Source organism: Poecilia latipinna, unplaced genomic scaffold (genome assembly GCF_001443285.1).
Source record: "Poecilia latipinna isolate Pla-1442-1.1 unplaced genomic scaffold, P_latipinna-1.0 Scaffold381, whole genome shotgun sequence".
In the NCBI taxonomy this organism is placed as follows: Eukaryota; Metazoa; Chordata; class Actinopteri; order Cyprinodontiformes; family Poeciliidae; genus Poecilia; species Poecilia latipinna.
Window position 1 is genome coordinate 172,275 of NW_015112997.1, and position 14,201 is coordinate 186,475.

General features: G+C 35.8%; 2 protein-coding genes across 2 annotated transcripts in view; one reads left to right on the forward strand and one right to left on the reverse strand.

The window, feature by feature from the left end:
- The window catches only part of fig4a (FIG4 phosphoinositide 5-phosphatase a), a 61,988-nt gene extending 47,939 nt beyond the window's left edge, over positions 1 to 14,049 (reverse strand). Inside the window, exons 1-9 of the mRNA XM_015036791.1 lie at positions 13,577 to 14,049; positions 12,122 to 12,220; positions 11,166 to 11,289; positions 7,959 to 8,115; positions 6,371 to 6,421; positions 5,588 to 5,751; positions 4,256 to 4,384; positions 1,464 to 1,564; positions 629 to 791 (exon numbers count right to left, since the gene is read on the reverse strand). Of these exons, the coding sequence (XP_014892277.1) occupies positions 629 to 791; positions 1,464 to 1,564; positions 4,256 to 4,384; positions 5,588 to 5,751; positions 6,371 to 6,421; positions 7,959 to 8,115; positions 11,166 to 11,289; positions 12,122 to 12,220; positions 13,577 to 13,639 (1,051 nt within the window). The 5' untranslated portion in view covers positions 13,640 to 14,049. The remainder of the gene's footprint in view (positions 1 to 628; positions 792 to 1,463; positions 1,565 to 4,255; positions 4,385 to 5,587; positions 5,752 to 6,370; positions 6,422 to 7,958; positions 8,116 to 11,165; positions 11,290 to 12,121; positions 12,221 to 13,576) is intronic.
- Positions 13,383 to 14,201, forward strand: part of ak9 (adenylate kinase 9) — an 18,879-nt gene continuing 18,060 nt past the window's right edge. Inside the window, exon 1 of the mRNA XM_015036790.1 lies at positions 13,383 to 13,469. Within this exon, the coding sequence (XP_014892276.1) occupies positions 13,395 to 13,469 (75 nt within the window). The 5' untranslated portion in view covers positions 13,383 to 13,394. The remainder of the gene's footprint in view (positions 13,470 to 14,201) is intronic.

The window sequence follows — 14,201 nt, forward strand, 5'->3', positions numbered from 1 at the left end:
GACAAGAGGGATTTTGAGGGTTATGTTGAGCGACTAAAAGTCATCTGAGGATGAAAAAGGGGCACAGCAGAGGAGAAAGGGATTATCAGTTGATACAGGCATTGTACTAACGTAAGCCTCAGTGTATTTCTGTTGTTACGCACACGGTAAACCCCATCAGTCTCTAGTGTCATCAGTCTCACCCGATCACCTCCCATTGGTTGAGGTTATAGAGCTTTTATTCCATTCGGAATGAGATGGATACAAATATGGAAACCATGAGGGGGTCATCCTGCCCTTATCTACTGATCTTTTTAAAGATCAGTAGATACTTACGTAGGCTTGTACAGGAAACAGAAAGGCCTTCGTAAGAAACCAAAGTTTTATTTTAATGCAAAACTGTCATTTTCCAAACAGGTTGTTTTAGGTTTTGAGAAGCAAAATGTAATTCACAGTGGCACTTTTTTTTTATTATCATTTCCTGGGCCATACTGCTGCCTCATAATATTTTAAAAACAAAGGATATGGAGATTCTAACTTAGTAAAAAGACAAGTAGTCTGTTTTTTGTCGAGTAAAGCTGAATACATGTACACAAAACAATAAAAAACATTCCCTTTTAATAGTGCATGAGATACCCATAGGTCTTACATCTTATGGGTGGCTTTGGCATCATGGTGGAAATGTCCTGAGACCAGTACAGTGGGACAGAACCTCGGACCTGGACGTACGAGGAGTAGCTTCCTGCTGTGAAAGACGTAACCGAGGCATCGTGGACGATCTGTTCGGTCTCCACCTCATTAGCTACGTCCCCCTGGGGTAGAAAAGAAAAACTTAATTAAACCATAACCAAGGGATTAAAAAGGAGACATTACATACAGAGAGCGAATGTTCTTTAGCGCTTTATTGAAACGTAAAGAAAAAGATTGAAAAATCTTGGTACAGCAACAGCTACAGTATGTGCACTGACAATGCTCTTCAGAGACGTCTTCAGAAATTGCCACAGTCTTGAAATTACATTAAGACATATTAGTTGCAGGACTATTTACCGCTGTAGCGGTGCAGCATAAAAATCCTCTTTCATTTTCATACAGAAAATGCAAAAAGCAAAGGTGAAGGGTGATATGGGTATTTTTTTTTAAAATTAATTATGGATTTTCTTATTTAAGATGACTGCAACTATATTTACACATATCCATTCATGTTCATTCATATGTCCACAAAAATATGACAACCTGCAAATCCTAAACATTTTTTTTTAAATTAAAACAGTCCAAAACAGGAGAATGAAAAACAAAACGTGTGCCTTAAGTTCATCCTTCCTTTCACAAAACACCCACACAGATAGATACTCATGCATACTGAAGAAAGAGGCAGGGGATCCAATTAACCCCCTGTGATCAACCTGAGTCATCTCAATCATGCTGAAGGCCCTCATCTTTGCTTCCACTATCTATTGTCCCCGTTGCCGCGGAAACAGTTGTACCTCGCAGTTGGCACCTCTTTTCAGGAAGCGGGTCCCGGCGAATTTGCTGGAGCGCCTGGCAATGAGGGTGATGTGAACCGGTCGACCGTAGATCAGAAGCTCTGAAGTCAGTGGGTTAAGGATTAAATGAATGAGCACGCTGGCAAAAGCAAAACTAAAGTCTCAAATCTGAACATTCTGATACATCTGCGTTTTATGTACATCGTAACAAATCAAAAATGTTGTTGTTTGTTATTAAATTAAAAAAAAATTAAACTCGCATTACATTGGTGCAAAGGGGGACATATTTCAACTGTTCAACTGTTCATTTTTTGTGTGTGTTGATGAGTTGCGTTTTACATATTATTAAATCAAAAATATTTTTAAAACTGAAATTTCATGTTATTCCCATATCGCTGTCTAACATAAACTAAAAGGGAAGAATATTGAATATTAACAGCAGTCATAAAGGTCATAACTAAAAAGACTATTAATGGAAAGTTAAGTGGAATCCTGGTAGAAAAATGGCCGTTTGGAACTGAGATGCCGATGGCATAAAGGAAGTTATTTAAATTGCTGGACAAGGCATGGACTTTGGCGAGAGTCAGAGCCACTCCTGAACCAGAAACAACATCTTGCTTTGACCAAAGAGTAAATGAAATGGGCTGCTGCTAAACTGTCCAAATTCCTCTTGTCTGATGAAAATTTCTGCACTTTGTGGGACATCCATGTCTAGAGGAAGATTGCAAAAAGAATGACTTAAAGTTTCTTGATGTCTGATATAAAGTTTCTACAGCCACTGGTGATTTGGGGAGTTCTGTTATTTGCTGGTGTTGGGCCACCATATCCAAAGTCAGCGCAGCCTTCTACCGGGACATTTTAAAGTACTAACAAGATTTATTGAGATGCTGATCTAATTTTCTAGAGAAAAATACCAATACATCAATTAATTATCATGAGACTTCTGCGTTAGATTAACCATCAGGCTTGTCTGACTCAAACCCTAAAGGAGAATCATGTTAGATATGATAAAAGGAAGATGAGATACTCCAGACACAACAATGCAGACGACCTGAAGGCCACCGTCAAAGTAAACTTCACTAACAACAGTGCAGCCTCAGAATGATTTCCTCCAAGCCACCATTGATGCCATAAATCATTCAAGAGGCGACCCAACAAACTATAGAGACAATGTACTACACAGTATCAGGACACACTTTTCAGTATTCCAATATTTTTCCCCCTTTTTTTTAATCTGATATGATGTCATGCTTTTATTAATGTTTTTGTATTTATTTCGTGTCTTGTAGTCATAGAAACTAGCATATTATTGTGAAAGCGAGTTACTTAAGAAGTGGATGCATTTGACTGATGATATACAGAAGGAGGAGGGGTGTCAAATAAGCAACACCAACAAGATTAGGTAGTGTCTTTTCTTGCACGTTGTTTTTGGAGTATGTACTTTCCTCATGTTTCATACTTTTAGATATATCCAATCTACTGAATCTTGCTGCATTGCACCATCTGGCTCTCTTCAGTCAATCAATCAAATTTTATTTGTATAGCACATTTCAGCAGCAAGGTGCTTTACATAATTAAAGAAAAAATAAAAACAGCATGTGACATTGAATAAACAGTAAGAAAAAGAAAAGAATAGGAAAAGATAAAAAACATACTTTTGTTACGGAATTTAAGCGCCTGTCATCGCCGGACTCCGCCGTCCGTTTAACACGGGTATAATCCAGGCCCCGTCGCCTAACAGGACAAGGTCTCCAACCTTGCAGCACCAGGCTCCGTCCACCTGTCACACTCTTGTTGTCGCACTGAAACTCCAGTGAAGGCCAAGCAGTTTCGAGGAATCATCTAAACTCACCCACACGTTGTCAGCGTGTGGCAGCACAAACTCGCGTGTGAAATAAAAAAAAAAGAAAGAAAACAAAATAGGGATGTTGAGAAAAGTACTTACTCGCTTATCAGAACTACAGAGCAAACAAAAGACAAAGGCTGGCCTAGAAATATTTATTTGTTCAGAATCAGCCGCAGCTGAAAATAATATTAGTAAAAAAGTGACATATTTCACTCGGTTTGATATGATTTGTGCTGATGGTAAATGACTTGAAATTTTAATCTGAGCCTCAGGCAGACTACAACCCGAATCAATCAGTCTCCTAATGCTTTGTTGGAGTAAATCATGAATCATTATAACAAAAGCTGTTCACAAGTCGAGAGAAAATTATTCATGTGGAACCAATTTAGTGATATGCATCAAGAATATATTTACTTAAAAGATTGGATTAAAATGTACACAAGCTTAGGTTTTAATCAAAACACTGACTTTCCCTTCGGTCTTAAAAAAACAAAAAAAACAAAAAAACATGCACAATTAACTTGCTCCCAGCCACTAACAGAAGGAGAGGTTATGTAATCACCAGTGTCTTTACACCTGATAACTTTTGCCGAAACCCATCAAATGTATTTTGCTTCAGTTTAGTTACCAAATCCTGCAAATTTCACTCTGACTCCCACGCTGGAGCTCAGTGAGATCCACGTGCTCAACAAAGAGAGAAATTTGGACAAAAGACAAATGCAACTGTGTTTGCTGGGTATGTGTTCACGTAAATCCTCATTCAAAGCCTCAGAAAGGGACTTTGTGTGTTATTTATTAACAATATACTTTTACGTTTTTCTTAACAATAGTAGAAACAAAGGAAATGTTTAGCTCAAGAAAAAAAAAAACTTCTCAGAGAAATCAAAAGAACAAAAAAAAAAAAAAAACACCAAATAAAACTACTCCGTTGCTTAAAAAAGGATACTGGACTGGCCACAAAAGCCATGGATTATGTACATGAGCCAGTCAGGATGCACAATGTCCTTGATCCGCTCAAGGAGCTTTCCATTCCACACGTACTTGTAGTACGGCTCGTTCTGGAGACCATAAACCACTGTGGCGGAAAATCAGAGCACACAAAACAAGCGGGTCATTTTACTGACATGGATTCAGTCCAAATAATGTTCTGGAAAAGGGCATATTTAAAAGAAAATATGCATCATGAACTAGGTAGTGCATTTAAAAAACTTACAAAGGTGGTACAAAATGAAATGTGTGCGCGTTGCAATATAAATGTAATCAGTGGCTTGTTAGAAAATGCAAGTTGTTTTTTTTTTTTTACAAGTACATCTTGTTCTGACCAGTATCTATAAGAAGACATTGAGCTTAAAAATGCAACAAAGTATCATAAATTACAAAATTAATGGTTGCGACTAAAGAAAAAAGTTTTTGCAATTACATCTTGCAGGTTTACTAAACAATTTACTACACATCCAAAAGCAGTTTTTTTAATGCAATTTAAGATGCACTGGTAATTCACAGTTCATGTCTGTGTTATTATCCGTTTTTCTTTTATGTTTGACATGTCAATTACATTTTTTTCAAATGTAATTTTTTTAAAAAGGTTTTTTTTTTTAAATCAATGACAAATTTTATAAGTAAAACTACCATGAATGAAGGAATTGCAAGATCATTTACATTTTTCATTACAGCATTTGTCCCCATCCTTAACCTGATTTGAATTCAACTAAAAACAAAAACATGCAACAAAAATGCATTTTGCTGATTGTGATTATAAGCAGGAAGTGACGCAAATTATTTGGATGTCATGTGAAAGCCGTGCACATTCCTACATCACTAGAAAAAAAAAAAAGGCTGATTGAGGGATTTTATTATATAATTTTACAGAGCTATATTTGGTTACTGCAACATTTTATCTTATTGGAATACTAATTCCGTAAATTATTTCCCGAAATACTGAAACGACCTCCAATTTAATTATTTTACAATCATTATATGCTTAAAATAGTTGATATATTTCCAAAACATTTGTTAATGTCACATAGCGGATGTTTTGCTTTTTTGTATTGTGACCAAAGTATGCTTTATTTCTCATTCAATTAGCCTTTTGAATGACTCTTCCTTCTTTTCCGGCTCTCCTCCATCCAATTATTCTTGAAGCAATCTTCCGCCTTTATTCTGCTGGCCTTGTCTTGTGCATACCAGTATGACCTCAACATAAAAACTAAAAGAGGCCACCCAGGCATACTCGAGGCAAGACATTCAACAAAAGTGACAGTGATTCACCTCTGCTCACCTTGTGTAGGCAAACCTTCGTCCTCAAAGATGTCAAAGCTGTCCTGCTTGCCCTGGGTGTGCTCCTCTTCCTTAGTCAAGGGGGGCGCTGCCGACCACAGTTCGTAAGGTCTCTGCAGCAATGTCAGGTTGTACTGCAACGAGTGGCTCAGGTCGTAGCTGTAGCTGCAGGGCACAATGGCAGTGTCATGTGAAGAAAGAACAGGCTGTTCAGCCCCGCAATTTACCTTCACCCATTTGCTATCGCTACAGAAATAGAGATTAGAACAGTAAGAAATATCGAGCACGTTTTACATCAGACAAGAGTGACTTGTTAACTCAGCCGAAGAAAACCTTTTAAAACTGATGTGAGAAAATTTCATTCCTATCTTTAGACTTCAAAAGCTCAGAACAGAAAGAAATAAAAACGTGCATTTGCTCCTCCGAAAGACACCACCTTAATATGCTTGTGATCCAACTGTCTTTAATAAATTGGCAGATATGCATTATTAAATTATACAAGTTCTACTTAATGAAAACAGATTGAGCTACTTTTTTTATTTTAAATTTTGAGGAGCATCTTGTTAAAAAATGGAAAAACGATAAAATATATATCTTTTATTTTATGTTCATTCAAACAGTTGAGTCAAAGATTCACTCGCAACTAATTTGTTGAAATTAAGACTCAATCTTTTTTTGAGAACCTAATAATGCGTATTGCGCTGGAGGTGTAATTTCTCTCAAATGTAAACCTAAATTCAAGAAGGTTTTTGACGTAAAGAATTTAAACTCAGGTTTCTCGTACCTGAAGTAGAAGTTGCTGGAAAGGTCCACATTCTGAAAGATTCGCACGTACCTGTAACATAAAAACACAGTCATCAACTTAGCCGTCCCAAATTTAACACAATGACGAGCTAATGTACTTATTTACAAGCTTCAGTCAATAACCATCAAATCTGATATCATCATGCAGGTCTAAATGTGGATGTCCTGTTGGATCTATGAAGCATACCTCTTTTGATGTTCCCTTGTTTCATATGGTGTGTGAGTTGTGGTGGATGCTTAAAGACGACCTAATCTTCAGAGGGATTAAAGCTCAGCAGAATAAATAAGAAAGTAAGATCCACTTACAGGATTTGGCATGCTGAGGTGAGTGAATCTTTATCAGCACAAACAGTTCGTCTGAATACTGTACTACTAGATTAGGAAATGTCATCCCATGGCTTGTTTCCATAACTTCTGAGTAAGCCTTGCTTAAATTCTTAGTAGTGAAGCATTTGTACTGTAGATGTTGTCACTTTTAATGTTATCCCCAAAACATATTGCTTGATATGGTGATAAAACCTGAAACCCGTATCATCCGTTCTTAATGTCCATGATGAGGATGCTTGAACTTTTCACATTCAAGCATTTTACATTTGTCATCTTCAACTACCCTTCTCCTTATTGGTCCTTTCACAACACAAAGTTGTACAGAACATACCTAGATCCTGATATGAATGCTTTCTCCACAAGAGGCAGTAGAAACAAATACTGATCTCCTCTGGTACAGGCATCCAAAGATATTCTGAATCAATCTACCCACCTATGAATCAAGTACTCTAACTCCTGTGCATTTTAATGTGTACTCCAAGTATGTTGATATTTGTCTTTTTAGTTTGCTGCCCTGAAAATGACCTCCTACGTGCTTATATTTTACACATTGATCACAAGCGTTTCTCCTACTTCTAAAAAAACAAACTTGGCCAGACTCAACAAATGCCATGCCACCTTCAAAAAAAAAAAAGCTTGTTTCAGTGGTAACAGGATGATGTGGATAAATAAGCATATTCAGAGATCTGCACACACTCCGTGGAAGGTGTGGTATTACATCTGAACGATTTTTAAGCCACAGGGAGATTTGTTTTCTTTAGAATAACCTGATAAAGAGAGATTGGTGTCAAGAAGTTTCATCAAGCTGGAATTTAATTTTATTCATGACTTTGTCTGTAGGTGTGAATGAAGTAAAAAGTAGACAGAATGCCAAGGAAAGCATTTGATGCCAGGAAATGCCAAAAGCAACCCAATTAGTAAATTGTTGCATTGCTGTCTCCAACTTATCAAAGCATCTTAATGAACTCGTATTAATGAAGGCTTATTAAAATCACAGTTTAAGAGGAAACACAAATTTAGAAGCGAATCATGGTTTAACTCTTAAACCAAAGATTAAAACAAATAACTTGTTTCAAAGAAATATCTATTATATCTATCTGATATTATATCTGCAAATATAAAGATATGAATAAGAAAAAATATTAGCAACTCTCTTTTAGTATTAGGCATCTTAATTTACGCTCATTATATTTAAAAAAAAAAAAGCACAAAAACGGATGATGGAGCGATTGAGACAACACCTTGCTTCATCAGGATGCGAGACTCTAACAGAGTCATTGGGGATGTAGATCATGGTGGTGTCCTCAATTTTATAAATGGAGTGGCCACCGATGTCAGCCATTTTTCTGCGCTTGGTGATGAGTACAATGTAATACCCTTCGAGGAAACGCACAAACCCTGCAAAAAAGAAAAAGAAACAAAAAAAAACAATAACACACATACATAAGTACAGGTTTCTTTTAAGGAACACGTTTATTTTACAAACACAAACTTTAAGGTAATATGTAGGGATTTTATGTGATAGACCAACATAAAGTAGTGCATAATTATATGACTATAAAAAGTGTCGCAGCCATCTGTGTTCACCACTCCTTAGTCAATATATCGTTGAAGTACCTTTCTCTGCAACAACCTCTGCACATCTTTGGTAGGATGTAAACAGTAGTTTTTACTCTTTTGTTCAGGCTCAGCTAAGCTGGATGGACAAAGGTATCTGTGAATATCAAGTTTTAAGTGTAGTCAGAAATTCTTAAGTTTTAAGACTGGTCATTCTAACACTAGTTTGCTTTGTACTAAAGCATTTCATTGTAGCCCCTTGCTGCTTGTTTACCCTCACTGAACTGCATTAAGCATATCAGAGTGAAAGGGTTTGAATACATGTATTTTTGTATCGCATATATCCTATTGAAACATTGGAGTTTGTGGTAGCATTCAGACAAAAATGCCATAAACTTCAAGGGGTTGGAATAAATTTGCAAGGAACCTAGTAGTTCCTAATCCCTGCTGATGTAACGTGACCCAGATTTTCTTTCTCTGTGAGAAAGTTCATCAGTTCAATACAAACTCTCAACAACTTGATAAGTATGTCAATGTTTCAGTTTATTTAACCCATTACCAGAGGTTTATTATGACTCATTTCTTTTTTGAAATATGGACTAATGATGCATTTACGCTTTTATCATTGAAATCTCTCAAAGAGATGACCTGCAGCAAGGTTAATTATTTGCTTTTAGCCATGGCTCACCTAGTTCTCAAATACCACACTAAAAATGGCTTAGAAACCCTGAAAATAAGAGATTCGGTCTTCTGTAAGACATCCAAGGTTTTTTCTTAGTTGATAATGGAATTTTAAAATTATCCCTGAAAAAAAAAAAAGTGGCTTTATGCTAATTGTTTTGTTAATGTAAGCTAATAGTGTCTAATGTTTTTAAATAGTTATCGCTTAATTCAGAGCTCTCTTTATTTCAGAATGCTGTGTTTTGTTACCAGGATACTGGGTCAGAATGACAAGCCCAGCAAATGACATTGAATAAAAATATACTTAGAATGACAATCCTTAATAAATACTATAATAAGAACTGTACCAGGCAAAGCGTCTCCTAAGAGGCACTGTAACCCACATGGGTGAATCACTTATACTATTAAGGGCCTACAAAATGTTTTGTGAACATAGATGGAAAATAAGCAATTAGATCGTCTAATTGACTGTGAAAAACAGAACTTGTTAGCATCAGTGTGACCATTTAATATGATGCTTTAAAATGATGTTGAGTGCAGCATAAAGAAACAGTCATCCATGCAATGCTTCTCTAAAGCAGTGAAAAACATTGATTATAATAGACTGTAACTAGGTCTGTAGGTCAATATGAAAACCATAGAAAGGGGAAATTATTTTTCTGTGGAACATAAAAGGCTGATTAATGAATATGTTTTTACAGCTGCATCTCACAGGTCATATTAATTTAATTCTTTACTTTTCTAAGAAAAAAATGATAGGGGGTCATTTTGTGTATGAATTTCTCAAAGTTTTGAAAATGTTAACGTCATTCAACACAAATAACTGTGCTGCATGACAGAATAAAGGGTGTCAAATCAATAGCAGAATTTTCACATCCAACGGATAATGATGGAACTGCAAGATTATCCTCATTAATGCTAACCAAAATAAAAAATAAAAAAAAAATTCAAACCAAAATATAAATTTGATCAGACTTTTCATTTAAGTGAAAAAGTTGCATTGAAGGTTCTGGTTAATTAATTTATAGACTGTAAATGGTAGAAGTTCAACGTTTTCATGCATTTAATGAATAATAAAAAATATTCCTAGTTTTATTTATGATCACTAACCAGAGGCAATGTCATTGGCCAATTCTGTTCTCTGGCTAACTCATCAGGGCATCTCGATTTGAGAATGATTTCTATTGAACAACACTATTTATTTAAAATATAAAATCATAAAGTCATTTCAGAATATTAGGACATTTGAAAAACAATATGAAACGTGCAAACTCTTTGCAACTCCTAAGCTAAGACACACGCACAATGTTTTTGCTGCAAGCTAACAATGCTAAGCAACAAACCACCATGTCATACATAAAATAATTATGTTAAACCCCAACATTATAAAAAAGGATCCAGAAGAGTTCACCCAAACATCGAGGTACTTTTGTTTACTGCAGCAATGCTGGCCTTCTTATACTCGTATAAAGTAGTTCTATACACAGAAAAATGAAAGAAAAAAGCTTAAGGGTGATTGGATTACTGCAATGCTGTAATGAAGTGTAATGTTTTGTTAGACCAGTTAATATACTTGAGAATTTGGGTAAAAAAAAAGCTATGTGGACAAGGCCTACCTCATAGAGACCATCTAAACAAAAACACACACATAACATAGTATTGTGTAAATTTAACTACTTTGTGTTCTGCGACCTTCTAAACCAGAATGAAAACCACATGTTATGCCACTGAAAAATAATTTGTCAAGTGAGCTCAGAGTTTGCCAAGCCACTAAATTCCAAAAAATTGGTTTTCCAAAATCTGATTTGTTCTACATTCTGTTAATCGATCTTTCTTTATTTTTTTTCTTTTTAAACAGAGGAGCTTGTTTGTTTTTTTCCCCACGTTCTTGGTAAAGTGCTATACAGACAAAAATATTAACTATTCTTCAATTAGACATTTTGGTTATTGCACAAAATGTGTTGGTGCAGCACGTGTTGACCTGACAGGCGACTCAACGTGTTTGCTTTTTGATTGTTTAGATAAAGTTAACAGCATCACACAAGCAGGTGCTCGCTCCTTTTACTTTGTCCTTTCAATTCCCTCTACATAAAAGCAAAACCAGGTCACCCCACACTGTTTCTGCTTTAAATTACTTGTTGACATTGTTTAACAAAGCAATAGTCAAAGTAATGCCAGTTTAGTGGGGCAAGTGAACAAACTTTACTCACCTACAATGCCGAACGCTGAGACAGCTCTGGACAAACCAGACGAGCCCTTTTGACCCATTTTGGTGCGGTTTCCCAAGTCCAGACGGCTTAGTAGCTCCCGCACTTCTTGCTGGTTATACACATGCTACAGAGAGAAAAACAAAAATAGCAAAAATACAAATGTTATTCTACTGGGATTAGACTGGTATCGTCATAGAGATAGATGCCTACATTGATTGAACGCAACTTCTTTGTTGAAACATATTTTTTGCTGAGAAATCTGAAACCATGAGAAAGCCTGTTTATTTGCCTATAATTGTGTAAAGAAAATGCTTCTGTGAGTTTAGTAGCAGAGTTGAGAACATAGGTTATCCACAAAATAAAAATCCCTAGTCTTCTCTGCTTATTTTGTTTTTTGACTTGTTTTGAACTTCTGATACCCTAGGTGTTGACAGTCAGGTGACTGATTGGAGTCTGAATAGCACCACCTGCAAGCCTGGACGTGGCTGCAGTGGTCATGTGTGATGGTATGAGGCGGCATCTGTCTTACTAGGGAAATAAGGTTTGTCATCATTGGAGGCAAACTCGATATGGAGAGATTTCAAGATGAGATTCGGAAACCAGTGGCAACATCGTCACAGTTTTTGAGTATTCAAAATTGAAAGCATGAGATGATGCATCTTTAGTCATGGCTGCATCATAATAAAGAAACGCATCATATATGTAGTAAACAAGAACATGACCAAAGTCTTAACAACCAGCTCATACATTCTAGAAATGAGCAGCAGGCAGCCAAACAGGAAGAACTCGTTGACGTTACATTTGTAACGTGCTCAGTGGATTGAACAAAGTCACCAGAGGCCCATAGTGCTGTATTGCATACGCATATATGCTAGCTATATATATATATATATATATATATATATATATATATATATGCGTATGTATTGCACATCTGATGAAAAGTCACCGTTTACCTTATCGTCAATTATCACCAGATCCTTTGGTTCGGTGCGGTCAATCTTTAGGACTCTGTGCTTGGTCTGTGCATGGTTGCTGCCAACCAAAAAGTATCTCTGGTAAGAAAAAATAATAATTAATGAGAAGCCTCTTCTAAGTGCATACTGAAGATAAACACACAATTATTTTAAAAAAGGAAGAAAAAAAAAACAGGACTCAATAAAAAAGATTTCTTATGCGTAGTATTCAATTAATCAATATGTATATTTATTTTTAGTCTACCACGTTATAAATTCATTTATAAAATTCCAAGAAAAGACACGCAGGTTTATAAACCCAGCTCATAGAAATACATGGCATTCCTCCCTTCTATAGCATTTTAATTGGCCATTTTGACTTAATATAATGAACCAGCATATAGTTGGAGTCAGTGCAATCATACAATATAACGTATTAAGGCCTGATATACCCTATATAATTAAATTTAACTAAGCAATATGTTGATCAATACACTTTATGGAAAATGGAAAGTAACCAGTACTGAACAATTTGAACATGTCAAATATCTGATAACAAATCTACACCATAAGATGTTGAACAGAACTTCCATTCATGTCTCTTCCATTCATGTCATTATCCTCGTCATACTCAGTTGCAAAATGGCCTAAGATTTGGAGGCCAGTAAGATAACAAATTAGAACGTCATGTATTCGTACGTTCTGTAACTATTAGAACTATTCTGTCCTGTTCCACTTTTGAATGAGTTATAATCATACAAATGAATTAAAATACTTTCCTTACTTTCCTTCTAGCAACATGACCGGGAAAAGAAAAATCACACCATTTACCTAAAACGATCTAAAGGTTGCACATTTTGATTAAGCCTATGAGATTGTGACACTTATCCAAAGTAGACATCTACTGCCATCTAGTGTCACAACATAACAATGTGTCCCTATCACGCACCACGTTCCAAGTTTCCAAAACATTTTTGATGACAAAGTTCCATATTTTTATCATCCAGTGTTCAATCCGAATGTATCCAGCAGCCTACCATTAGCTACAGCAGAGTAACTTGCCTAATGCCACATACATTTTACAGTGCAAAATCAACAGTCATATTTTGAATTAGGCTTAAAGAATTCTTACTTTCATAAGCAAAGAACCACAAGGCTTGGTGGGTATTTCAGTTTTATTCTGTACATTGGTCGATTTTCAGACCAATATCAACATTATAAATAATAAATACATTTCTCAACAAACAGAGAGTTGGGAGGATTAAGCATTTATATGCTCATTGATTCGATTGTCACTGCATCCTTGCTCTGGAGGAATCTCAAGAAAAATCAGAAGAAGCCCATACAGGTAACTTTTTATCAGTTGGCATTAGAACTGGACTCTAATTGAACCTCATAAACATGACAACATAGAACTAGCAGCAGACACAATTTATATAGTTCATTTAAACTTACTGCTCTTGTTTCGTACAAAACCATCCTCTGGATCCCACTGATGACAGCCGCTGTTTGAGGCATTTTTGGTCCTATGACGTTAAAAAGTCAAACTACAGAGGAGATAATACAAGAGTTGCAAAGCGAAAATAAACATATAAGTCCAAAACCATACAAAATGAGCCTAAAACCAAACACTGATTAAGAAACTAATTCAGATCGTTGTCTTATCTGATTGAATCTCCCAAACTAGCAAACATAACTCTCCAATGAGTTAGCTAGCTAGCTAGCTAGCTAGCTAGCTAAAAAAAACAACAATCGCTTCCATTGAGAAACAATCTTATTTGTACTTATGCTAAAACTACAGTTTTAAATGTTTTAGCAAGGAATTTTAACAGATATGTCTATGTAACCCTTAGCGGTCAGAAACCAGAAATATGCTAAATTAATTCATTGTAGTCATGTGACAGTCATATGTCGCTTATCAGCTGATACGGTGCCTTGCGAAGTCAAAAAATCTAAAAGGGCAAAGTCAAAAGTCCCAAGGGCGAAAATGCGAGGAGAAAATACTAACTCCCCATTTTCATATTTATACTTTATATATAATTTATATATAAAATATATATCGAAAAAAAAAAAAAAAAAA